Consider the following 27,913-nt stretch of genomic DNA (forward strand, 5'->3'; position numbering starts at 1 on the left):
ACATTCCTGCTTTTTAAATAAAGATAGCAAGAGAATGAAGGGAAAAAATGATAATAGGAGTAAATTAGAAAGTTGCTTAAAATTGCATGCTCTGTCTGAATCATGAAAGAAAAGATGTAAGTTTAGTGTTCCTTTAAATTTAATGTACAATTAAATTGTTTACTATCTCCAATAAATCATTTTGAAGTTTCTAAATACCTTTAAAAAGTTATTAAAGTGAGAATATTGTAATAATTATTATTATTTATACACATTTATTTTACTATAGTGCTTATATGCAAACAGCTATATCTTCTGGGAAACATATGTATAGTATCTGAGACTAGAAAGCTCACCTGTATTCTGAGCAGAAGGTGTCTATTGGCGTGCTCCAATTTCTTCTGCTTGTTTTCAACTTCTTTTGAACGCTGTTGTTCTCGTTGGAGTTTACGTATGTAATCAACAGATGCCTTTAAAATAGTTCCCTTGTTCCACCTCATGTCTCTGTATAATATAATAATTAATAAGGTTGTTGTTTTTAGCAACACCACTAAAACTTGCAACACAAAAAAAGTTACATATCTTAATTTTAGCATACAAAAGAAGGATTAAAGGGACAATCTAGTCAAAATGAATCTTTCATGATTCCAATAGTGCATACAATTTTAAACAACTTTCCAATTTACTTTTATCATCAAATTAGCACTGCTTTCTTGGTATTCTTAGTGGAAAGCTAAACCTAGGTAGGCTCATATGCTAATTTCTAAACAGTTTAACTGCTATTTCATGTGTGTCATATAGATAAACATTGTGCTCACTCCCGTGGAATTATGTATGAGTCAGCACTGACTGGCTAAAATGCATGTCTGTCAAAAGAGCTGAGATAAGGGGGCAGTGTGCAGAAGCTTAGATACAAGGTAATTACAGAGGTAAAAAGTATATTTTTATAACAGTGTTGGTTATGCAAAACTGGGGAATGGGTAATTAAGGAATTATCTATCTTTTTAAACAATAAACATTCTGGTTTAGACTGTCCCTTAAAGAGTAAACGTTATGACAGCAGAATACATGAGATGAACATAAAATATCTGTGTGCTCATGTCAGCAATATTGTAATTTTCTGCTTTGCACAGTCAAACTTGAAAGAAATCCTATAGCTGAATGAAAATAGATCATTATCACTCTGTTTTGAAGTGCTGATTATGGTTATAAAACGTTCAACCAAAAATATACACATTTTAAATATAGGGTATATTAAATTTTATTTAGAAATACAAATATAATATCATATATTATGATTTTGAAATAGGGATAATCAAATTAAGTTAGTAAAAAAAGAAACGCACTTGTTTTACATATATTCTGACAATCATGCATACATTAAATTAAATACAATAATTTTTTAACAATAGGATTAAAGTATTATTTTTAAAATACTTAATATTACTTTAAAATTAAATAACTATTTTACAATACACTATTATACCCTGCAAAATGTATTTTTTTTTTAGAGTATTTTAAAAGGGACATTAAACACTCAATAAATGCTAGATAGAACGATGCATTCAAAGAAAAGATTAGTCTGAGAATAAAATGTAGATATTTTTTATAGTTTCATTAGTTGTTTAAATACTGACAAAATAAGTGTAAAGTTTTAATGTCTATATAACAATGGGAGCTGCCATGTTGTAACTTAGGTTACCTTCTTTGTTGTGGCCAATAAGGGAGGTTATAAATAGGTCACTACAGTGTGCAGCCAATGGCTGTGTGGAATATAAGAGTGTTCTACACTTCCATTTCTAACAGGAAGTGAAAAGCTCACAGTTTCAAAATGGAATTACAGGAACAGGAGGCAAAATAAATAATGAACGTATATTGCAGGATTTATATATATATATATATATATATATATATATATATATATATATATATATATATAAAATGTATCATTTTATATTACCATTTCAATGTGTTTAATGCCCCTTTAATATACTATTGTTGTATTTTAGCTTAATACTTGGGCTTTAAACTATTTGCTAGGTACTAAAGACCAAAGCCGGTTTCAATTGACTTTTTAAAGTCTAAATATAAAATAATTTTACAGCCAATCAGAAATCATTATAAGCAATCTGGATGAGAAGTCAGCTTAATTTTTTGACAGATATAACATGTGAATAGCTGGGCTTTTCTATGACTTGTGATGGTAAACTCTCCCCTTTATAAAGAAAGATCCGGAATTTTAGTGATATTTTAGATAGAGTTTCATTCATCAGTTGTAATGAAGCGGTGAAAAAAAGTGGAGAGTTTTGGGCCTATGTATCAAAGGTCTTGCGGATCAGGTCTGCAAGACCTCGCTGAATGGGGAGAGCAATACGCTCTCCATATTCAGCATTGCACCAGCTGCTCACAAGAGCTGCTGGTGCAACGCCGCCCCCTGCAGACTCGAGGCCAATGGGCCGCCAGAAGGGAGGTGTCAATCAACCCAATCGTACTCAACCGGGTTAAATTGTGGTGATTCCTGTCTGCCTGCTCAGAGCAGGCTGACAGGGTTATGGGGCAGCGGTCTCTAGACCGCTGCTTCATAACTGCTGTTTCTTCGAGTCTGAAGACACGCCAGAAACACGGGACCACAAGCTCCATACGGAGCTTGATAAATGGGCCTCTTTGTCATGACTTTAACTGACTTTATCCTAAGTTTTCCTAAGTCAGGTCACAGTTTTTTGACTTGAATATAGGAGTCAATCTTACAAAACATAAACCCTTCATAGTGAGATAAAGATCTCTCAAGGTAAAATTTGTGTATCTAAAACTATTTGAGGGACCTTGCTATACTGATGAGACTTCTTAGATCATAGGCCTTAACTAAGCATCATCTAGTATCAATGTATGTATCTTCTTTTTTTTTTCTTCCAAATTTATTTATAACAAAGACAAAGAAATATACTGCAGTATCAATAATACAATATAAAAACAAGTATCACAATAAGAAGAGACAGGATACATACTTAATTGGTTAAAAAACAGTATTTGCAGATATGACAATAGATATCTAGATAAATAATCAATTAATTAATTAATTAATTAAGATGCCCGTACAACAGTGCAAATTATACAAAAACCTTTAAACCGGGCATATATGTGCATTTAGAAAGTGCATAAGACAAATACTTAATTCCTGTCCGATAAATGATTCTTACATCTTTGTTGTTTTTCTTCTTTTACCCCCAACCCCCACGGACAACCTCACCAATCAAACGACAGGACAACACCCAACATACCAACACAACAACCGAACAAAAGTGACACCACAAAAAAAAAAAAATGTATGTATCTTCAAATACAAGCTCGGTAATGTTCAACTCAGAACTTTGAACGAACAAAAATCAATCAATAAATTAATAATTTTAATCTAATAATCAAGTGCAATATTTAATAAACAAATAAGGAAGTAATTAAGTTTTGTACTTACGGATCATTTGATTTGGGAATTAAGGTGCCTAATTCTTTTATGCGGTCGTTTATATTAAATCTTCTTCGACGCTCAACTAAAAAAAAAAAAAAAATTGTCACTGTAAGAGCAATAAAATTGTGGAACTCATTACCAAAGAAGGTAGTAAATGCCAATAACTTAGATACATTTAATGGTTAGGATACATTTCTAGCTAGAAACGAAATTCATTGATATGATTGCTTGTGTTAAATGGGTCACCTTTTAGTGGGATTAATTTAAGGTCAACTGTAGCTTTTTTGTAAGTATATTAGATATGTATAGGTTGAACTCGATGGACTTCGGTCTTTTTCAACCTCATCTACTATGTTACTATGAGTGTAAAACTATGTAGTCTACTTATGTAAAAAAATATCTGTCATTTTCTGCTCAGTGTGTCCAATACTACGGACTGACAATTATATGAAAAAGTTAAATAGTATTATATTTAGAGTAAAAAAATCACTTAAAAAACAAAAACAAAACAATACAAAAAGAAAAAAATACAAAGACTTCAGAAGTGACTTCAGTTTGTCAATGCCTTCTCTGCAGCAAGATGTTTACATGGAATATTAATAATTTTTGCAAGGTACCATTAGATAAACTTATTTTATTTTCTTCTCTAATATACAGTATCAGCTTAAAAAAGAAAATGTTGTAAAGACAAAAAGAATGTAACTTGTAAAGGACACTGGAGGGCGCAATCGTACTTTAAAAATTAACTAGCATAATGTATTTCTAAATGCATACTGTATACTTTGCAGTGATTAATATAGTTCTGCCTATTTCACATGCTTACATCAGTGTGTGTGTGTATATATATATATATATATATATATATAGTTTCTAAAAAACAGATTTTTTTTTTGTTATAATTATAAATGCAATGTATAGCCATCCATACATGAATTACACACATTTTTTATACAGTAACAGCTTAAAAAAGAAAATGTTGTAAACACAAATAATGTAACTTGTGAAAGACACTAGAGGGCGTAATCATACTTTAAAAACTAACTAACATAATGTATTCCTAGATGTATATACTTTTTTGAAGTGATAAATATATATCTGCCAATTTCACATGTTTACATATATATATATACATGAAATATACCCCAACTGATAAAAGTATCACAGTAACCTTAGAAAATAATTAATTTAGGACTTTATAGTATGAGAATTAGAAGGTGTATTAGATGAGAAGGAATGTGGTTAAATAAAGGAACACATGGCAGAACGGCAGATGTATTGTGGGAGACATGAAGAGAGTAACACATGGGATGTGTGTTGTGTGTAATACAGGGGATATGTGCTGTATGTAATACAGGGGATATGTGCTGTGTGTAATACAGGGGATGTGTGCTGTGTGTAATACAGGGGATGTGTGCTGTGTGTAATACAGGGGATATGTGCTGTGTGTAATACAGGGGATGTGTGTTGTGTGTAATACAGGGGATATGTGCTGTGTGTAATACAGGGGATATGTGTTGTGTGTAATACAGGGGATATGTGCTGTGTGTAATACAGGGGATGTGTGCTGTGTGTAATACAGGGGGTGTGTGTTGTGTGTAATACAGGGGATATGTGCTGTGTGTAATACAGGGGATATGTGCTGTGTGTAATACAGGGGATATGTGCTGTGTGTAATACAGGGGATGTGTGTTGTGTGTAATACAGGGGATGTGTGCTGTGTGTAATACAGGGGATGTGTGCTGTGTGTAATATAGGGGATGTGTGCTGTGTGTAATACAGGGAATATGTGCTGTGTGTAATACAGGGGATATGTGCTGTGTGTAATACAGGGCATATGTTTTTTGTGTAATACAGGGGATATGTGTTGTGTGTAATACAGGGGATATGTGCTGTGTGTAATACAGGGGATACATGCTGTGTGTAATACAGGGCATATGTTTTGTGTGTAATACAGGGGATATGTGTTGTGTGTAATACAGGGGATATGTGCTGTGTGTAATACAGGGGATGTGTGCTGTGTGTAATACAGGGGATGTGTGTTGTGTGTAATACAGGGGATATGTGCTGTGTGTAATACAGGGGATATGTGCTGTGTGTAATACAGGGGATGTGTGTTGTGAGTAATACAGGGGATGTGTACTGTGTGTAATAAAGGGGATGTGTGCTGTGTGTAATACAGGGGATATGTGCTGTGTGTAATACAGGGGATATGTGCTGTGTGTAATACAGGGGATACATGCTGTGTGTAATACAGGGCATATGTTTTGTGTGTAATACAGGGGATGTGTGCTGTGTGTAATACAGGGGATATGTGCTGTGTGTAATACAGGGGATACGTGCAGTGTGTAATACAGGGGATATGTGCTGTGTGTAATACAGGGGATGTGTGTTGTGTGTAATACAGGGGATATGTGCTGTGTGTAATACAGGGGATGTGTGTTCTGTGTAATACAGGGGATGTGTGCTGTGTGTAATACAGGGGATGTGTGTTCTGTGTAATACAGGGGATGTGTGTTCTGTGTAATACAGGGGATATGTGCTGTGTGTAATACAGAGGATGTGTGTCACATTATTATTAGAAGTTATGTTCTATTGTATGATGACAGCTGTATGACCTTACATGTAGTGTATAAAATAAGGCTTAAATTGAGTGAATGCGGATTTAGATGATTATTTTCTTTTTGTTTGTACAATGGAAAGTGTATTGTGTTGGAAGGAAGGAGATATATGTGATAAAGAGATAGATACAAGAAAATGTTACCTATGTGGCAATGAAACAACCTGTTTACTTTAGCCTATAGCTGGTGCTCCCTCTTTCTATATTAATATTAATGAAACAAAGTGTCTTTTTGGGCTGTGGACAAACATAATTTATGCACTTATGAGAGGGGATAAGGTTACCAGCCTAAATGGAAAACATCCTGGCTTCCACCATGGAAACTCCCACCTTATGTTCAATATGGAGCACGGAGAACAGGTTTATTAATAAGAAATACCCAATATTGCATTCACAGTATGAATAAGTAGTATCCATTATGGAGTATGAAAATACATTTTATTGAGTGGGTTAAGACAAATGATGTTTTTTATGGTGATAAGTGAAGGCAAATAATTGATGCATTAAGAAAGGGCTCTGACATTATAGGTTACATTTTAAAATGTACCTTGTGAGGTTAATAAAATGAATGTCATTTATTTCTGCAAGGAAGGTAATGTCAAGCAAATGGCAGGAAAATTAATTCCAAATTATTTTCTGAAAAAAATCAAGGAATCCTCAATATGGGCCAAATTATGAATGCAGCCCTATTAGAGGTTTAAAGGGGTTTATTGCTTGTATTACAAGTTGAAAGTAAAGGTGCTCGCTTAAAGGGACAGTATAGACTCATTTTCATATAACTGTATGTAATAGACACTACTATAAAGAGTAAGATGCACAGATACTGATATAAAAATCCAGTATAAAATGGTTTAAAAACTTACTTAGAAGCTCTCAGTTTAGCTCTGTTGAAACGCTAGCTGGAAAGCCTACTGCAAGTGGCAAATAAGACCCTCCCCCTTCCCCCTTCTTTTGCATATGAAAAGGCCCTTTACACAAACAGGAGCAAGCTGGAGTAGTTATATATCAGTATTCTCATAAAACTTTGGGGCTTGGTTAGGAGTCTGAAAATCAGAGCAATGTTATTTAAAAATAAGCAGAACTATCTTTTTTTTTAAAAAAAAAACCTGTATGGGCTATATAAATAGATCATCTACAAAACATTTATGCAAAAAACAAATGAATGTATAATGTCCCTTTAAGCTCAATCACGATGCTAAAATGATTACTGCATCTTTAGAGCTCTTGTTGACTGTTTTGCAAAACATATCAAAATTACATTACAAAGTACAGTTACACTCATAATAACACATCTAATAACATTATTAATAACAATTATTGCACAAAACATTTCAAAGTGCTCAAAAATATGAGGTCTCAGGTGTTAGAAAAAAAGTCAGGCAAAGGGCTTTAACATTGAGATACATACATATACATGTCTAAAGATGTATATGTATGTGTATATATATATATATATATATATATATATATATGTGTGTGTGTGTGTGTGTGTGTGTGTGTGTGTGTGTGTGTGTACATATGTATTTATAGGTGTATAAATGTATTTACAGACATATATACACATATAAACACATAAATACATATTTACACACACATATATAATAAATATATATATATATATATACTGTGTATGTATATATATATATATATATATATATATATATGTGTGTGTGTGCATTGGAGTTAAGTAAATGAAAACATGTAAAAACATATTTATGCAATATATTAATTTTTAATAAAGGTTTTAACTATATATTTATTGTAAATATTTCACATTCCTATGTCTGCACATAGCAGAATATGTTCTATGTATTTATAAATAGATATTCCTACATTTATCTGTATATATCTATAGCTATATATAATCATCTATATATATAGGTTTAGATATACAGTGAGGCCTCGGTTTACGAATTTAATTCGTTCTCCGGGTCGTTTCGTATTGCGAAAAATTCGTAAACCGAAACACGTTTTCCCATAGGAATGCATTGAAAATCAATTAATGCGTTCCGGAGATTCCGAAAAAATTCAAATAAAGTGTCCAAAAAATGCTCCAAAAGGCTCCAAAAGGCTTAACAACTTGCTGCAAATGGCTCCAATGTCTCCAAAAGGCTCCACAACTTGCTGCAAATGGCTCCAAAAGGCTTAACAACTTGCTGCAAATGACTCCAAAAGGCTCAACAACTTGCTGCAAAATGGCTCCAAAACCTCTCCAACACCTCCACACTGGTACCCAAACTTCATTAATTCAATCATACTTGAGTATGCAGGGGCACAGGGGCCACTGGTTTCGTATTGCGAAAAATATTCGTAAACCGAGGGGGGCAAACCGGCATTTTGTTTCGTATTGCGAAAAAAATTCGTAAACCGAGTCAATTTTTCTTCAAATTTCGATTTCGTAAACCGAAATTTCGTATACCGAGTTGTGCGTAAACCGGGGCCTCACTGTATATTGTAAAAAAAATCATAAATATTTAGAAATATGTATTTATGAATAAATATAACATATTCTTCTATGTGAAATATTCATGTCGGGTTATCGTACTTCAGAATATGCGATTGTCTTTTTGCTCTCATCGGGTAAGCATGCAAGCTAAAACAGTTTACTTTCAACTCATAATATGACCGCAACCAGAGGTGCGCAAAAAACTACACTTGCAGTCTGGTCCTATGTCGGTAGAATGAAATGTGTTTTGTTAGCACTAGGAAAAGAGAGGCTGTGCATATACAATATATTCCTGTTGCTGTTGCTCAGGGCTGCTCTGCCGTCCGTCAATATTCTTACAGTGTTTCCCAACCAGGGTCCTCAAGTACCCCCAACAGTCCTGGTTTTCATTATAGCGGAACCAGTGCACAGGTGAAGTAATCAGCTGATTAGTAACCATGGTTACTAACCTGCTCTCATCCATCAGCTGAATATTTCACCTGTGCTCTAGTTCAGCTATAATGAAAACCAGGACTGTTGGGGGTACTTGAGGACCGCGGTTGGGAAACACTGTGATCTAAAACACAACTCCAGCATTAACAAGCTTATATCTCATGTATAAAGATTATCTGGCGGAAGCTAGCAGAGTAGGAAAGCCTTGGAGTGGAATGCTAACTAATAATTTTTCTGTATAGTTATGAACCTTGTGAGATATTGACATTGCGCAATATCATGCGTGACACAGCACACCCATATAACTACGTTTGTGAAATTGACACATTCCACACCTTAGTTGATAAAAGGAAACATCGATATAGCTGCTTGATAAGCCTTCTTATGCAATCTTACTGCTAAGTATAGATGCCCTATTTATATATAAAGCAGGGAATTGACTTACTAAGATTGTGATTGTCTTTTTTCTGTCGCTCCTTGGCCAGCGCTCTTGCTTCTGATTCTGCAATAAATAATTAGAAGACCATATATCCAAAAATACATAATAAAAAACAAAATATGTGTATCTATTTCAATACAGACATAAAAATATTTTTGTGCTACAAAGTAATTCACAGGCTATAGCTACAGATGGGTAAGCCTACAGATTAAGGTAAGAATATTGTAAAATATTTATTACTCAAAATTCCCTTTCAGCTATACAATTTGGACACTATAGGGTCAATTTATTAAAGTCTGGCGGACATAATACGCTGTAGCGTATCATGTCCGCCAGACATTGCTGAATGCGGACAGCATACGCTGTTCGTATTCAGCATTGCACAAGCAGTTTTAGTGAACTGCCTGTGCAATACCGCCCCCAGCAGATTTGCGGCCAATGGCAGCCCGATCGTATAGGATTGATGTACACAGCCTCAGAGGTGGCGTATGAGTTAAGGAGCAGTGGCCTATGGACCACTGCTTCTTAATTCCTGTTTCCGGCGAGCCTAAAGGCTCACGCGGAAACAGGGTGAATTGGCCCAATTCGGCCAATAATACATTGACCCCTATGGGTTATATTTATGGATGGTCGTTAGGATGCAGAGGGTCCTTGTTGATAAAAGGACCATTAAATACAGTGGGATTGTATGAACAAGTGCATAATAAAAATACAATGCAGTAGCACCTACTCTGAATTTTAAATGAGCAGTAGATTTTTTTTTTTTCTGACAAATGTCAAAATTACTTAAATTTGCCAGCCCCCTGTATCATGTGACAGCCGTCAGCCAATCAAAGACATATACATACACACTGTGAACACTTGTACAAGCTCAGTGGTAGCTGGTGTCTAAGAAAGTGTGCGTATAAAAAAACAATGCACAACTTGAGGATAAAAGTAAATTGGAAAATCTATTAAAACTGTAAGTTCTATCTAAAAGTTTAATTTTGACTTTAATGTCCTTTAAAGTGCTCAAAATTAATTGAGGCTCATTTCACCTATGTTTTGTAGCTGATCACCAGAGAGTGTGCCTGCTATTAAAATATATAGTTGAGTTTATCGGCCCAATACATGATATGTCACACAGGAAATGAGAACAACTAGTAATGTGGAAAAACATAAATTACAACCGCAACACTTTGGATACACGTTTCTGGGTTTTTTCAATGAGTATAATTGTTAAATATGTCTGTTTTTCTATGTTTAAACAATCTTGCTGGATAGAGCAGAATTAGACAATGGATTGATCATGAGCATTCTGGGACAAGCCGTGGTCACCTAAACCATGACTTAGAATGCAGGATTTAAAAAGTGTACAAATCTTTATGAAATTTACAATTCTTGAGTGGCGATATTGCAGTGAGTTTTTTCAGCAATATATCAGTTTTACAAAAAATGTGATTAAATCTAGCACATTGACACACAATTTGGAGTCTTGCATTAAGACCACACTGTGGGTAAGTATTCTCTCAGTGGTTTTGATGATCTAAAGCTCTCTGCACTGGTGACATTATTTAAGAAGTCTCAACAGTGCTGTGAGGACCCTCTAATACTTTTAGGAAGGCACATTTTAGCTTGAGAACTGTTTATCTAGCTATGCAAGGTTCGTAGCTATGCAAAGTTTCTTTATTGCTCAAGAAAAGCCCTTAAAGGGACATTCTACAATAGAATTGTTATTGTTTTTAAAGATAGATAATCCCTTTATTACCCATTCCCTAGTTTTGCATAACCAACAGTTATATTAATATACTTTTTACCTCTGTGATTACCTTGTATCTAAGCATCTCCTGACAGCCCCCTAATCACATGACTTTTTATTTATTATCTATTGACTTGCATTAAGTACTGTGTTGTACTAACTCTTAAATAACTCCTCAGGCGTGAACACAATGTTATCTATATGGCTCACATGAACTAGCAGTCTCCTGAAAAGCAAATAAAAAAGCATGTGATAAGAGGCTGTCTGTAGTGGCTTAGAAACAGGCAGAAATTTAGAGGTTTAAATGTTATAAAGTATATTAATATTACAATGTTGGTTGTGCAAAGCTGGGGGAAGGGGTAATAAAGGTGTTATCTATCTTTTTAAACAATAACAATTTTAGCGTAGACTGTCCCTTTAAAGGGACACTCAAGTCAAAATTAAACTTCATGATTCAGATAGAGCTGCAATTTTAAACAACTTTCCAATTTACTTCCATTAACAAAATATGCACAGTCTTTTTATATTTATACTTTTTGAGTCAACAACTCCTACTGAGCATGTGCAAGAATTCACAGCATATACGTATATGAATTTGTGATTGGCTGATGACTGTCACATGATACAGGGGAAGTGGAAATAGACATAACTTTGCAATTTATTTAACAAAAATCTACTACTCATTTGAAGTTCAGACTAAGTGCTATTGCATTGTCTTCTTATCATGCATTTTTTGATTATGCAAATCTACAGTGTTGACTGTCCCTTTAAGTGTGCTTTCTCTCCATGACTGTGAGTTTTTGGTTATAAGACCCACTATCACAGGTGTACTTACAAGGTAGTTTGACATCTACCAGTAGATCTCCAAGTGCTGGCCGGTAGATCACAAGTAAGCCACAATTCAGAATAGGGATATTAAGACAATTTAGTGCACATTATGTGCAAGCCCTGATCTCATTACATTTAGCATCTGTAGATCCCACTTTGCTAAAGTTCAGGAATCCCTGCACTATCAGGTCACATAGCAAATTGTATATAACAAATATAAAGACCTTACAAAATGAATCTAAAAAAGCTACATTCCGGTGATCATTTTAAAGAACAAATACACTATAGATATATGAACACATTCTTTCTCTCATGACTAACTGATGAGCTATATCAACATACCGGAGTAAAAAAAAATATCACTATTGTAAACCTGTCAGAGGAAACAGTAACAGGATAGAAAGATTTACTAGTTCACTCCCTGTTAAAAGCTTAAAGAGACATGAAACCCATTTTTTTTTTCTTTCAGGATTTAGAAAGAGCATGCAATTTTAAACAACTTTCTAATTTACTTCTATTATCTAATGTGCTTCATTCTCTTGATATCCTTTGCTTAAAAGCATATCTAGATAGACTCAGTAGCTGCTGATTGGTGGCTGCACATAAATGCCTCGTGTGATTGGCTCAGCCATGTTCACTGCTATTTTTTTCAACAATATCTAAAGGATGAACCAACTTAGATAATGGAAGTAAATTGGAAAGTTGTTTAAAATTGTATTCTTTACCTGAATCATAAAATAAAAATTTTGGGTTTATTGTCCCTTTAATTTTATTGTCCCTTGGCTGATAAAATGTATTATTAGCGTTGGACTAGTAGACATATATTATAGTACAAATAGTCCCTCAGTATTCCTGATACTATGATACCCTCAATAGTCAAGGAGTATCAAGATAAATTGATCCTTTAAAAAAATAATTAGCATTTTAGGATTTATTTTTTTTCTTGCATTCCAATAATCAAATATCATATTTGATATTCAAAATTTATGATAACTTTGATGTTATGAATGCTGGGTATCTAGGATCCAAGGTCCAAAAGTGTTATTGGTATCAATAAAGTGTGTTTTTAACTTCACTCTAAAGCCAAAACAGATAGAATGAGCAATTTAGAGTATCTTTTTTTCAGGGATGCTGTCCCCACCCTCTCTAATATTTATTTACCTGTAAGTTCCCTTTTGATATTGGGAAGATTAGCAGGGCAAGAATTACTGATGTTTAACCCTGGAGGAGGCATACCTTGATTTCCGTACATGTCAATCATATTACCAGACACTGGCATCTAAAAAAAAACAAAAAAAAAAAAACGTTTAATTAATGTATATTATGCATAAAACACTTTAATTATATACTATTACCTAAGGGACATATATAGGTGTTAATGGGGTGTACATATATATTTATAGCACATACACATGTTTTTGTTAATAAAAAGTTGGAAAAACTCACATCTGGATGAACTGATCCCATTTGGTTAATCTGAAATAAATACATCCTTAATTTGTTCCACTTCACATTGAAAAAACACACTATGAAAGTAAATAATTGCAAAAAATAATAATAATAAATATATAAATATATATATATAGCATTCAAAAGTTTGGGGTCACTTAGACATTTCCTTATGAAAACATACATGAAATGAGTTTGAATAGGAAATATAGTCATTGACAAGGTTAGAAATAATGAATTTTAAGTGAAATAATAATTGTTTCCTTCAAACTTTGCTTTTGTCAAAGAATTCTCAATGTTCAGCCTTGCCGACCTTTGGCATTCTAGTTGTCAGTTTGCTTTTGTATTCTGAAAAGATTTCACCCAATGCTTTCTGAAGCACCTCCAACAAGTTAGATTGGCTTGATGTTCAATTCTTACGTACCATATAGTCAAGCTGCTCCGACAACATTTCAATAGGGTTGAGATCTGGTGACTGTGCTGGTCACTCCATTAAAGACAGAATACCAGCTGACTGCTTCTTCCCTAACTTGTTCTTGCATAGTTTGGAGCTGTACTTTGGGTCATTGTCCTGTTGTAGGAGGAAATTGGCTCCAACCAAGCACCGTCCACAGGGTATGGCATGGTGTTGCAAATGGAGTGATAACCTAAATTCTTGAAGGACCCTGTATAAATCTCCCACTTTGCCACCACTGAAGAACAACCAGACCATCATATTGCCTCCATCATGCTTGACAGATGGCGTCAAGCCCTCGTCCAGGGTCTTTTCATTTGGTCTGCATCTCATGAATGTTCTCCTTTGTTATCCAAACACCTCAAACTTAGATTTGTCTGTCTGTAACACTTTTTTCCAATCTTCCAGTGTCTGTGTTATTTTGCCCATCTTAATCTTTTCTTTTTATTGGCCAGTCTGAGATATGGCTTCCACTGTTGACGTTGAGACTGCTGTTTTGCAGGACGTTTTTAATGAAGCTGCCTGTTGAGGCCCTGTGAGGCATCTGTTTCTCATATTAGACACTCTGATGTATTTGTCCTTATACTCAGTTGTGCACCGGGGGCCTCCCGCTCCTCATTCTAGTCTGGTTAGACCCAGTTTGTGCTGTTCTGTGAAGGGAGTAGTACACACTGGTGTACGAAATATTCAGTTTCTTGGCAATTTCTCGCATGGGATAGCCTTTATTTCTGAGAACAAGAATAGACTGATGAGTTTCAGAAGAAAGTTCTTTGTTTCTGGCTATCTTGAGTCTGTAATCGAACCCACAATTGCTGATCCTCCAGATACTCAACTAGTCTAATGAAGGCCAATTTTATTACTTCTTTAATCAGCAAAACAGTTTTCAGCTGTGCCAAAATAATAGCAAAATGATTTTTTAATAAACAATTAGCCTTTTTAAATTATAAACTTGTATTAGCAAATGCTACATGCCATTGGAACACAAGACAGGTGGTTGCTGATAATGGGCATCTGCAAACCTATGTAGAGATTCCACTAAAAAACAGCCATTTCCAGCTACTACAGTAATTTACAACACAAACAATTTCTATACTGTATTTCTAATCAATATGATCTTACTTTAATGGACAAAAAATGTGCTTTGCTTTCGAAAACAAGAAAATGTCTAAGTGACCCCAAACATTTTGAACACCATTACTTGTTTTTTCACTTTAGACTTTCTATTTTATATTTTTTGTTTAGCAACATATTGTTAATTCTAAATAGGTATAATTTACATTTAGAGTCTTTATTAACCATAATGACTGAAAATTAAATGAAATCTGTTCTTTAACTGACTTGCCTTGTCAGCTAAAAATACAGAAGACACCTCTAAGCAAGCTAAATAGACTGCTATGCTATTTTACATTTTTAAAGGGGCATACAACTGAATAGTAGACTGAAGCTATGATATAAAGTGTGTTTAAAAAAAGATTGTGTTAGCCTTTTACAAGCACTGAGCATCTCTAGAAAGCCCCAGGGGACAATCCTCTGAGAACAAATAACCAGTACCCACTAAAGCCGTACCACATGACTACTAGAATTTTAAAAGCATTAAACTGTTATTGCTGATTGGTGCATATGGTACACACAAGCTAAGGCACAGTGTGTATACACCAATCAGCATTTAATATGCTCTAAAATCCGAGTTAAAAAATCAAGTCCCCAACAAAGTTTGTATTGCAATAGTGTACTTGGAATGTACAGCAATAGAATATGTTATATGTTTTTTAAGAGACGCCTCTTTATCTATTTACATTAAAAAAAGATGTAGGTCATGGAACTGAGTTTAGTTTTCTGTCATAACCCAATAGTTATAGTGCATTAGAGGTTTTTTTTATACATGGTCTCAAAACCCTTTGTGCAAAAAGGATAAAGGATTAAGTTAATAAATATTATCTAATACCATGATTTATTATCTAAGGACAAGTGAATGCCTTGTTGATGCTTTGGTCTATTGATTGAAATGTTTAAATCTTGAATGAAACATTTGATTTGAAAAAATACATAAAAAATACTTAAACTAAAATTCAAACATTGGTATTGTCAATATCAACACCTGTTTTGCATTCAATATCTCTTTGTTACATTTCATATTTGAATTCTATATTCAATATACAGAGATGTAATATTTGCAAACATTTGATATTCATTCAGAACAAACAAAAAATGGCAACATTCATAATTTTTAACAAAAATGGCAAAATATTTACTTAGGACTTGTGGGACATCATGAAAATAAATGAGATATAACAAAAAATTCCACCTTTTTTTGAGCAGACGAGAATCACACATTTAGCAAAGTGGGAATGTGACCCTGTGTACCATATATATATATATATATATATATATATATATATATATATATATATATATATATACTGTACATACACACACATATACAGGGATAAATGGGAGATATTTTGGTTCGGTTCCAGACCACCAAAAAAAAGCGAGTCAAACTATTTTTTTGGGTTTCCCAGTGGATATAAAAGTGATGTTTACACTATACTGTAGTCTATTAAGAGTGCAATGGCCTAATATCTAAAATACTTTGTACATACCTTAGTTAAAAATACTTTATTGCTAAAAATTCTAACCCTCATCTGGGCTGTCAGCAAGTCGTAATCTTTTTGCTTAGGTATGCCTGTGTGTATATGTATATATATATATATATATATATATATATATAAAACATATTTATTCATGTTCATTTTCTCTGCTCATTTAATATTCACAATTAAATAGTGTTAAATTCTGTTGCATACCGTGTTTGCCATTTGCATCGCAGGATCCATCATGATCATATCTTCATTATAACTTGACTCCAAGCTAATTATATCATCAATAACATCATCCATCTACAAATAATAACACCAATATAAATTAAGAGCCACATTATAAAAATTAATTCACACACATTTATCACTATATTACTTCAGCAAAACCCAACATTATTGTCCCTTTTTCCAGCAACGTCATTTTCTTGTTGCTTTATGAATACAAATTAATATTAACCAAAACAACATCAATAATAATAATAATAATTTCCCATTTTTCAAAATTCTATTTTCACAACCAAAAGTTAAAATCAGAAAAGGTAACCCTAACCCTAAAGATACATAAATGTGAAAAAAGTGTTTGCAAAGACACAGGCCACATTTACACACCAGGCCATAAGCTGTTAAAATGGCCACCGAAAAATATAAAACAAACTGGAAATTTTCAAAACTGTCAGATTTTCATTATGTGGTAGCCAAATTACTAAAGCGAAGTAGTGTTTTTGGGCTTTGAATATAGTCAGAAGAAGCGGAAAAAATATAATCTGCTTTCAGTTTACATTGAGCCTATTATTAACCTTAAGATTTCAGCTTCCTCTATTAGACATAAAGGGTCAAAATGCCCTTTACAACTAGTATTACAAAATGTGAAACATTTTATATAGCATTAAAAACACACATATATTAAATAAAATCATATAATATATAGGAATTATGTTGACTCTAATATTTTATATAAACAAGGTACCTATATATCTGAATATAAACATATTCAATTTTAAAAATATTAATTCATAATTAAGGTGATAAAGAAATCATAATTACATACATTATATACAGTTTATAAATATGACAAATATATTAACTAAACATAGCAGTTTGATGCTGATACTAATTCAATTTGTTAGCCTAGTAAATGTTTTTAAAATATACGTCTGTGTGTTTAACAGCTTAGAAGATAAGGAAATGCAAAACAATGGACATTTTGCCTTGTCTACTCAAGTAGCAAGTCCTGATTGGCTACTCTAAATAAAGCGAATGGTGTGTGGAGCTTGACCATTATAAAGTAACTTTAGCAAACAAAGTGTTAATGCATTTAAATACTTTGGACTCAATTAATATTTTAATTTATTGCACAACTGCAGCAAAATTGAACCCGAAAATCTCCATGCATTTGTAAAACAGAATAAGTTTGTAAGTTAACCTAGCAACAAAAAAAACCCCAAACCTATAACACCCCAGTCAAATTACTTAACTCTTTGTGGCTCGATTTTTACACTAGCAATGTACAATTGGCTAAAATTTTACTTATGGCCATTACAAACTTAGCCATATATGTTAGATCAAAACTGTATCGCTTTTAACTTGTTTTAAGCTTTCAAAGATTTCCTATTCCAACCCCCCCCCCCCCCCCCACAGTCACTGCTTCCCTGTCAGTTAAAAGGGTAAGTACCATGTATACACTTTCGGCTTAATTTATACAGTGTGAGTGCCTGTGATGTCATGTGGATATCGCTGGTACTCACCCCATGAGAGAGGATGAAAGTGGATGCACGGCTCGCATGTAGGTATGCCTTCAAGACAGAAAGGATATATGAAGCTGGGGGGGGGGTGGAAAATGGGTATGTAGGAAAGCTTAAAACGTGTTAACAGGTACAATTATTTGTTAACAATAATGACATTTTTTTTCAAATACCATATATTTTTTATCTATTGCATCAATTTGATTTTAGCTACATATTTACTGTAATAGCATCCACTGTGCAATGTTCATATATAGTTAAAGGGACACTGAACCCAAACATTTTCTTTCACGATTCAAATAGAGGATGCCATTTTAAGCAACTTTCTAATTTACTCCTATTATCATTTGTTCTTCGTTCTCTTGCTATCTTTATTTGAAAAAGACGTCATCTAAGCTAAGGAGCCAGCAAATCTTTGGTTCAGACCCATGGACAGCACTTGTTTATTGGTGCTGTCCAATCAGCAAGGACAACCCAGGTTGTTCACCAAAAATGGGCCGGCATGTAAACTTACATTCTTGCTTTTCAAATAAACATACCTAGACAATGAAGAAAATGTGATAATAGGAGTAAATTAGAAAGTTGCTTAAAATTGCACGCTCTATCTGAATCATGAAAGAAAAAAAATTGGGTTCAGTGTCCCTTTAAAAATGAACAAAACTTTAAGAACTATAAACCAATTTGTCTCTTTCTGAAACTAAAGTACTTTTGCACATGAACCATAATCTATACCTTTTTTCAGCTGATCCCATCTTTTCCTGAAACTAGGAAAAATATATAACACAAGATGCTGCCTAAAATATAACTTTTATCAGAAACAGACAAATAATGTGCACATTACAAAAGGTTAAATAGGAATCTTAAAAGTTGTACAAATTTGTTTCTATAAATGATCATTTAAATTATACTGTAATTATAGATTATATTGTACATGTTATTGTGATTATAGGTTATAGATTTTATTTGATAAATATATTAGTGCACATAAAATATAAAGAATTTGCTTGTTACACTGTACAATAAAAAAATTTGAAAGAGGAAATATGGTTAATTGAATTTGTCATACACCGTGGGTTCTGCTTATAGCAGTACGAGCATGCACCAATTATTAATGACTTAAAGGGACATTACACACTTTGAGATAGTAATATAAAATGATAAATCACATATATAAAAAGAAGTCTGCAATATACTTTAATTACGTATTTTGTCCTCTTTGCCTGTAATTCCATTCTGAAATTGTGAGCTTTTCAGTTCCTGTTAGAAATGGAAGTGCAGAACACTGTTATATTCCACACAGCCATTGGCTGCACACTCTAATGACCTATGTATAACTGTCTCTAATTGGCCACAGCAGAGAAGGTAACACAGGTTACAACATGGCAGCTCCCAGTGTTTTATAGACACTAAAACTTTACACTTATTTTGTCAGTATTTAAATAGCTAATGAAACTTTAAAAAATACATCTACTTGTTAGTCATGGACTAATCTTTTCTTTGAATGCATCATTCTATCTAGCATGTATTTAGTGTTTAATGTCCCTTTAAGCAAAGTCAGATAAAATAGCCAAACTAAAAAATTTCCAATGTTGGTTATTCAAGTCAGTTCTTAAATCATCCATTACAATCAATGTACATATAAAAAAAAAAAAACTTAAAAAAAAAAAAAATAGTCCACTTGCTAATTTAGGCACAGCAAATCAGTTATCCACTTAAAAACATTATTATAGGAAGTCTTAGGTGAAAATACGCTTGTATAGAATAATTTAAAAAAAATAGCATAATTTTTTAATATTCACCTAATTTAAATGCATTTGACAATTAAACAAATTAAAAAAGTCTAAGGAAGCATAAAATTAATATTCACAAAATAAATGGTCTTGTAAAGTATAAAGGGATAGCTACAGATGCTTATCTTATACGATTAACTGTAAAATGTTATTTATTTATCATTTAGAGCATTTTTTATCTGTACAGTTAAACATTATTTTTTTTTATAATATATAAACATTTACATTTTTAGCAGAGTTCTCAACAGTAGTAAGTTCTAATAGTATTTCAATAATACGGATTTCTCTGTAATTATATATATATATATATATATTTTTTATTATATATATATATATATATATATTTTAATTATATATATATATATATATTTTATTTCACTTGCATCTGTGAATGGGAAAACCCAGATAAAACAGAAGTACAAATTTAGGGAATTTAATTAATAACATTAAAAAATCATAAACCTATAGCTGGTTATTTGTTATAGCAGTGAAAGGACAAAAATATTTTCAAACCAGATAATTACACTGAACAGGCTGAAAGAAACTAAACTTTATGTTTCTCAATTAAAAATAATAACTGTAAAAATGAAAGAAAATAAAAATAGTTGTTAATGATCAAATATGTACAAATTAATAAAATTACAAATAAATATATATTTAAACTAAAAAAAGTATAAGGTAACTTCTATCTGTAGAATTTACTCTTTACTTCTGTTAGTTCCTCCATTTACCTCTTTCTCACAGGTGGAGCCAAGTGTCAGCATAGCCATTGGGCTGTTTGGTGCACTGTTTCCTGGTCCTGGTGGCATAATGTGATCGCCAGGCTGATTGGGACAGGGCAAGCTCAAAGCTTGGTTGGAGTGTTTGCTTGTAGACAGGTATTGCTTGACCTGTTGTTTCTGAGCTTGCTGAATATGGTACTTGGTAGGATTTTCAAGGTGAGTTTGCACCTGGCAAAAAATAGATAAATAGTTTCATGCTTGTATGTTCATTGACTACTGACTAATAAAGTTTCTGAATTCTTTCCCATTTAAGAATCTATAAAATCAGATATAGTTTTAGACTTAAAGAAAAAATGCAAAGAAAGAAAATGATCTCATCAGACAGAAGATAGATACATAGATAGGTATATAGATAGGTAGATAGATAAATAGATATAGACTGCTGACTACATTATGGAATATTTATACATGACTACTTTCACAGCACAGTGTTATTATATGTTACTCTATAGAAAATACAAGATTATCACTGTAAAAGTTGGGTATTAATCAAAGATACAACCCTTATATATATATATATATATATATATATATATATATATATATATAATATCAATTATACATTGGGACTATATATACAAGGTGGGTTTTAATGGATATAAAACAGCATTAAGAAATAATCTAACGTTTTAGAGTGTTGTCTTATTACACACCTATAACTATGGGGGATAAAAGACATAGATAAAGTCAGCTGTGGAGTGGCCTTTCACTGCTGGTCTTGAACTAAACGAGCTGGTGAGCCAATCACAAGTGGCATATGTGCATAGCCGATAGTTACCAGTTTGTGTCCAGCTATTATAAATATTGATTATAGCCAAATAATAATACAAATGTTTTCTCCAGAAATGTCCTTCCCACATTTGAGACTGAGATTTTACCATATATTATACCAAAGAATGGTTCTTATTTTATCATTAAGAGATGAAACTGTAGAAGCCCAGAGATTCCTAAAGAGGATTTAACTTTTTTAAATTATCATAAATTTTAGACCTTTTGATAAAAATGTTTTAAAGTAACATAAATTGAAGTAATATTGTTCATTACATTTGACAGTAGCTACTATATGATCAGTTAATACAAAACCAATAAACACAAAACAAGAATTCTGGGGTCCGCACCTGACAATCAAATCTTAGCAAACACAAATTATTTTTTTAAATTTTTTTGACACATTTTAGCAAATTGTAAATACTGTTTTATTAAATAATAAGATAAGCACATTTATCTTTATCATAAGCCTACCATAATTAATCTCCTTAATAATGCAAACTGTAGTCCTTAAAATTAATTTGTTTAAAAAAAAAAAAATCCAATAGCACATATTGAATAAATATAATAAATTTAGCTGCACAACCTTCAAGAGTATTTGTTAAAGAATTCACACAAAAATGACGAATCTTGAAAATAAATAATGGATAAAATATATATATAAAAGCTATAATATGTTTGTATAGCAAATAAAAAGAAATATCAATTTGTTATTTAATTTAGCAAATTTTGTCTTCTTATGGATTCAAATTTATATTTTATAGTATTAAACACAAATAACTAAAAAAAAAAAAATCAAAGCAGTGCATTACAACTAAAGGCTCATCACAATAAACTACATTTGTACTAAACAAATACTATAGAGTAAATACCATGTTTACAACATAACATATATTAATTACCTATAGATTTTCTCTGAAATCTCACTGATTATTAATGTACATATATCTACACATTTACTGTCAAGGAAAAAGACTCTTTCTGAGTAGAAGCATTATATATTTACTTTATCTATCTATCTATCTATCTATTTGTCTATCTATCTATCTATCTATCTATTTGTCTATCTATCTATCTATCTATCTATTTGTCTATCTATCTATCTATCTGTCGGTCTGTCTATCTCTATTCTCTGTTTGACGTACTGAACTTTGTCCAGTTAAAGGTGTCTCAGAAGTTCATTCATTCGGAGTAAACTCTGCTGTTTCCAAGAGCTTACAGTTGAAGTATTATACTACATTTATAACTGCATACATTAGACAATAATACATTTCCCACCTGATAATGATTGTAATCAAGCATTTCCAGCATTGTAAAATGATGTATTCCTTGAGTTACCAAGTCCAATTGTTTGACTATAAATCCCTTGAATTAAGCTATTTGCTGTTCGGAAACTGTTTAACACAACAACCCAAAAAACAACTTTTCTAAAGAGTGTGCAAGAATCTTAACCAGGCCGTTCAGCTTATAATAAGCTTTGCTAATTAGTTACGCGTGTAAAGAAACAAACAGTTCATACAAGAGACTCTCTTGGATGCTTTGCAAGTGTTGCCTTTTATTTTGATACACTTTTTTCACGGCTTTGACGTCATGTTTTTTTATAAACATAAAAGAATCTTTTTTTTTCTGCTTGGTTATCAAAGTCCAATTGACAAATACCCTCCAGGGTTTTGTCTATTCATCTTTTGTTCCAGTGAGAGTGATGGACAATGATATGTGTTTTTTTTCCATTAAGGTTAAAAGTTGTGTATTCACTCTTAAAACAGATATTACTTTAAAATTGATACGCGTGAGTGTCCTCCACATGTGTGCTACGTTTCTTTCTTTTCTTTTCTCTTTCTTTTCTCTTTCTCTATTTCTTCTCTTGCTTTCTTTCCTAACTTATTTTTGTTCTCTCTTTATGTTTCTCTCTCTCTCTTTTCTCTCTCTCTCTTTCTCTCTCCCTCTCTTTTCTCTCTTCTCACTCTCTCTCTCTTCTCTCTCTTTCTTTCTTTCTTTCTTTCTCTCTCTCTCTCTCTTTTTCTCTCTCTTTCTTTTCTCTCTTCTCTCTCTTTTCTCTCTTCTCTCTCTTTTATCTCTCTTTCTTTCTCTCTCTCTTTTCTCTCTCTCTCTTTCTCTCTCTTTTCTCTCTTTCTCACTTCTCTCTCTCTTTTTTCTCTCTATCTTTCTTTCTCTCTCTCTCTCTTTCTCTCTCTCGCTCTCTCTCTCTCTCTTCTCTCCCTCTCTCTTTTCTCTCTTTCCCACTTCTCTCTCTCTTTTTTCTCTCTATCTTTCTTTCTCTTTCTTTCTTTCTCCCTCTCTCTCTTTAACTTTCATTATCCCTATTCTCTGTCTCCATTTATTTCTCTCTTGGCTCTATGTTTCTCTCTTCACTCTTCTCTTTCTTTCTTTCTTTCTTTCTTTCTTTCTTTCTTTCTTTCTTTCTTTCTTTCTTTCTTTCTTTCTTTCTTTCTTTCTTTCTTCCTTTCTTTCTCATAAATACATATGTACACATATATAGACATATATAAGTGTATTGGAGCCCTTTGCAGTCAAGTAGCTGAAAACATGAAAAGTCATATTAATGCAATATTCATATTTAATAAAGTCTTTAACTATGTATTTACTGTAAATATTTCACATACGGAATAAGTATTTTCAAATAGATATTCCTATATATATCTGTATATATCTACACCTATATATATATATATATATATATATATATATATATATATATATATATATATATATATATATATATATATATATATATATATATATACCGGTATATATAAATATATATTCTACCAAAAATAACATCAGATATATAAAGAGATATGTAGTTATGAAGATAACATTAGAATGTGAAATATTAATATTCCATATTGGCTCCATTAAAGCCTTTGGGGCGATACGTTAATGTGGGTGCGATATTCGAAGTTGGTCTTTTAAAAGGACATGAAAGTCAAAATTTAAATCTTAGTATTCCAAAGAAAGAACATGTAATTTTAAAGATTTTCCAATTTACTTCTATCATGAAATATGTTTTGCTCTCTCTGTACCCTTTGTTGAAAAGGCATCTTCAGAGCAGCAGTGCACTACTGAGAGCTAGCTGAACACATTTGTTGAACCAATGATAAAGGCATATGTGTGTAGCCACCAATCACTGGCTAGGTATGCTTTTCAATAAAAGGAACAAAGAAAATGGAGTAAATAAGCATGCTCTATGTGAATCATGAGAGTTTAAAGCGATAGTCAAGTCAAAATTAAAGTTCCATGATTCAGATAGAGCATGCAATTTTAAACAACTTTTTTAATTTACTCATATTATCCATTTTTCTTCATTCTCTTGGTATCTTTATTTGAAAAAGCAAAAAATGTAAGCTTAGGAGTGGGTCCATTTTTGATTCAGAACCCTGGGTAGAGCTTGCTGATTGGGGCCTAAATGTAGCCATTTCATGATGAATGACACATTTTTGTCTAACAAAATTTGAGAAACTAAGTTTAAAACTTTATATCTACATACAAAAACTTAAATTATGCTTACCTGATAATTTTCTTTACTTGTGACGGGAAGAGTCCACAGCTGCAGTCATTACTTTTGGGAAATCAGAACCTGGCCACCAGGAGGAGGCAAAGACACCCCAGCCAAAGGCTTAAATACCTCCTCCACTTCCCTCATCTCCCAGTCATTCTGCCAAGGGAACAAGGAACAGTATGAGAAATATCAGGGTGAAAAAGGTGCCCATAGATAAAACACGGGCGGGGAGCTGTGGACTCTTCCTGTCAGAAGAAAAGAAAATTATCAGGCAAGCATAATTTAAGTTTTTCTTCTTAAACGGGAAGAGTCCACAGCTGCATTTATTACTTTTGGGAAAACAATACCCAAGCTGTAGAGGACACTGAATGCAACCAATGGGTGGGTACAGAAGGCGGCCCCTTCAAAGGGCACCACAGCCTGAAATTACCCAACACCCAAAAAAAACTGTAGCACTAGAAAACCAGGGGTAAAAACCTGAAAGGACCAAGTAACTGCCCATCAGTGAAACAGCCTGCAAAGCCGTGCTAGAGACCACTCAGAACCCCTAGAGTCCACTGAGCACAAGGGCCTCTGAGGAGCCAAGCCCCTTGGCTTTCGGCTCCCACAAAAAGTTCTACCCTCGAGAGGAAGAACAGAGGACCCAATAAGAGATCCAAAGGACCCCCAACAAGAGTAAGAAGAAACCTCAAAAAGACTAAAGCGAACCCAAGGTTGCTACAAGACCGCCGTTCAGGGGAATGAACTCCCCAGAAGGATAAAGACCAGAGAGTAACCCCACACTCAAGAAAGAGCGATCACGAGGAACATGACACAGCACCATATAACTTACGGTGCTCCAAAGGAACCCCACTTTACCATAGTCTAGCCGACAAAACCGATAAACTAGACAAACATAGGTAGGCTAACTGTCTTAGCAGATAAAAAAAGTCTCTCTGTGAGAACACAGAGCCACTCCTGAACAAGAACTTGCAAGTTACAGTCTCAAGGCAGCAAAGCTGACCCTAAGCCATCATGGGACACCATTTCACAGAGAAATGCCGAAAAATATCGGCAACAACTCCCGTCCAGGAAGAATCCGGACCCTAGAAAAGCGCCCAACACCAGCAGTAAAAGCAACCGGTGGAGGGATAGTAAAAAGAAATCTGCCACAGCAGGATTCAAACTCCAAGCCTACAGCTTGCTAGGCAGGGTAGTTATCCCTTAGGCCAATTGGCCCTGTGGTACACCGAGAACCCCCTACAGAAGGTAGGAGAACAGGATCAACTGAAAGTACACGGTCAAGACTCAACAGAGTCAACAGAGCCCTAGACCCCACTCCGAGGTAATGGACCCAGCCCAAAAAGCTGGCAATGACCAAAGACAGAGAATACAAATTTCCATGAACTAGACCTCAAGAGAAAAGGAGGGGCCTAAGAGGAAAACGAAACCCCTCGGGGAACAACTCTGACCGGTAATTAAATCTAGCATGCTACCACAAAGTCATGACAGAAAAACGACGTGCTCGGGTTCCAGGACCCCTACACAGCTCCCTTCCCCAAAGAAGGAACACACCAAAAAGGTAGATAGGGCACTGAACTACAGTGACCTAGTATCAGAATCCAGCCCCATGACCTCATGCACGCAAGGAAGGGTTAAGAACCCCTTGGAAACTATTAGATAAGGACCCTCAGAGCCTCAACAGATACTAAGATACTTCCAAAACCTCCCCAAAGGGGGGCAAATGCAAGAAACCGCATCCCCAGCCAAAGGCATGGAGAAGAGGATGAAGAAAACTGTAAAAACCATACCAATTGAGAAAAGGCCATTCGGCCATTACCGCCAGCTCAGATGATACAAACAACCACGAGCCCACATCAAGGTGTAATAGCTGCCCCTGATGACAATAGTAGGATCCCGCCTGAGAGACAAAACCTACCCCCCTGAAGGGACAAGCGGATGTTACAAAACCTAAGGGTTGAAACTGAACCACCCAGGCCCGAATCCAGAATCCGGACCCCAAAATCTCAGGCAAGAGACATGGTCATAAGCCAGACCCCCAGAAACCGGGACCAGCCGAATGTTCTAACCCCCTGAGGAACCATGAAGTTGCCTCGTACAGAAGAGTGCACCCTGGACAGTGCATCCCACATCCCAATGTCCTTGGACATTGGACACTCACAAAAGACTTAAACCAAAGAGCCTAAAAAAGACATCTTAACAGGCCTAAGAAGAGGAGGATCAGAACCCAGGACCCTCTACTTGCAAACTAGATCTCCTAGAAGGTCAAAAGGCAACACTCCAGAGTCTAAAGACCACAGGGATTACAAGGGACAGGCTCCAAACCAGCCCTTAGTTTCAGAGGACAAAATAATCTCCAAAGATCCTTACAGGATCAGCCTCCCGGAAATCCCTGTAGCGTACAAGGAATAACTACAGGAGCTTCACAACTCTTGGCAGACAAGCTGACCAGGGGAAAATTCTGGGGGGAAAAATGGGAATAATCCCAACCCCTGTGCTCCTATATATGAGAGCGAGCGAGATACTGAAAAGGAAGGAGGACATGCCCGAACTTCCAGACACAGATGACCCGACCACCCAAGAAGGGAAAAAAACAGCCCCAGCAACCTACGAGAGGTACTGTCACTAGGCCACAAGAACAGACGTCTAGAAAATACCAAGAGTGAAAACGAAAATCGCCATCCAATCTGGTACCCCAAATGTCCAAAGGTTATTCTAATCTCCAAACTATAAGGAAATGGAGAACTTTGGAAATGAAGCTTTAGCAGGATCTGAGCCCGGAACCCCCAACATTAGGACAAAGTGAACATCCAGCACCCGACAGGATAACCTGCACACCGGCACCACGTGGGTGACATGAACCGTT

The 27,913-nt window shown here is 34.2% G+C and overlaps 1 protein-coding gene across 11 annotated transcripts in view; it reads right to left on the reverse strand.

Moving 5' to 3' along the window:
- MITF (melanocyte inducing transcription factor) overlaps positions 1–27,913 on the reverse strand; it is a 449,993-nt gene that overhangs the window by 9,847 nt on the left and 412,233 nt on the right. For 4 of the 11 annotated variants that reach the window (XM_053720905.1, XM_053720904.1, XM_053720909.1 and 1 more), the window contains exons 3-10: positions 20,709–20,927; positions 18,191–18,238; positions 16,653–16,745; positions 13,389–13,418; positions 13,179–13,221; positions 9,383–9,439; positions 3,449–3,524; positions 336–483 (exon numbers count right to left, since the gene is read on the reverse strand). In XM_053720905.1, the coding sequence (XP_053576880.1) occupies positions 336–483; positions 3,449–3,524; positions 9,383–9,439; positions 13,179–13,221; positions 13,389–13,418; positions 16,653–16,745; positions 18,191–18,238; positions 20,709–20,927 (714 nt within the window). Of the gene's footprint in view, positions 1–335; positions 484–3,448; positions 3,525–9,382; positions 9,440–13,178; positions 13,222–13,388; positions 13,419–16,652; positions 16,746–18,190; positions 18,239–20,708; positions 20,928–22,805; positions 23,657–27,913 lie in introns of those variants that run through there. The other 7 variants (XM_053720911.1, XM_053720910.1, XM_053720912.1 and 4 more) reach the window with 6 other exon arrangements.

Source organism: Bombina bombina, chromosome 7, assembly GCF_027579735.1.
Source record: "Bombina bombina isolate aBomBom1 chromosome 7, aBomBom1.pri, whole genome shotgun sequence".
In the NCBI taxonomy this organism is placed as follows: Eukaryota; Metazoa; Chordata; class Amphibia; order Anura; family Bombinatoridae; genus Bombina; species Bombina bombina.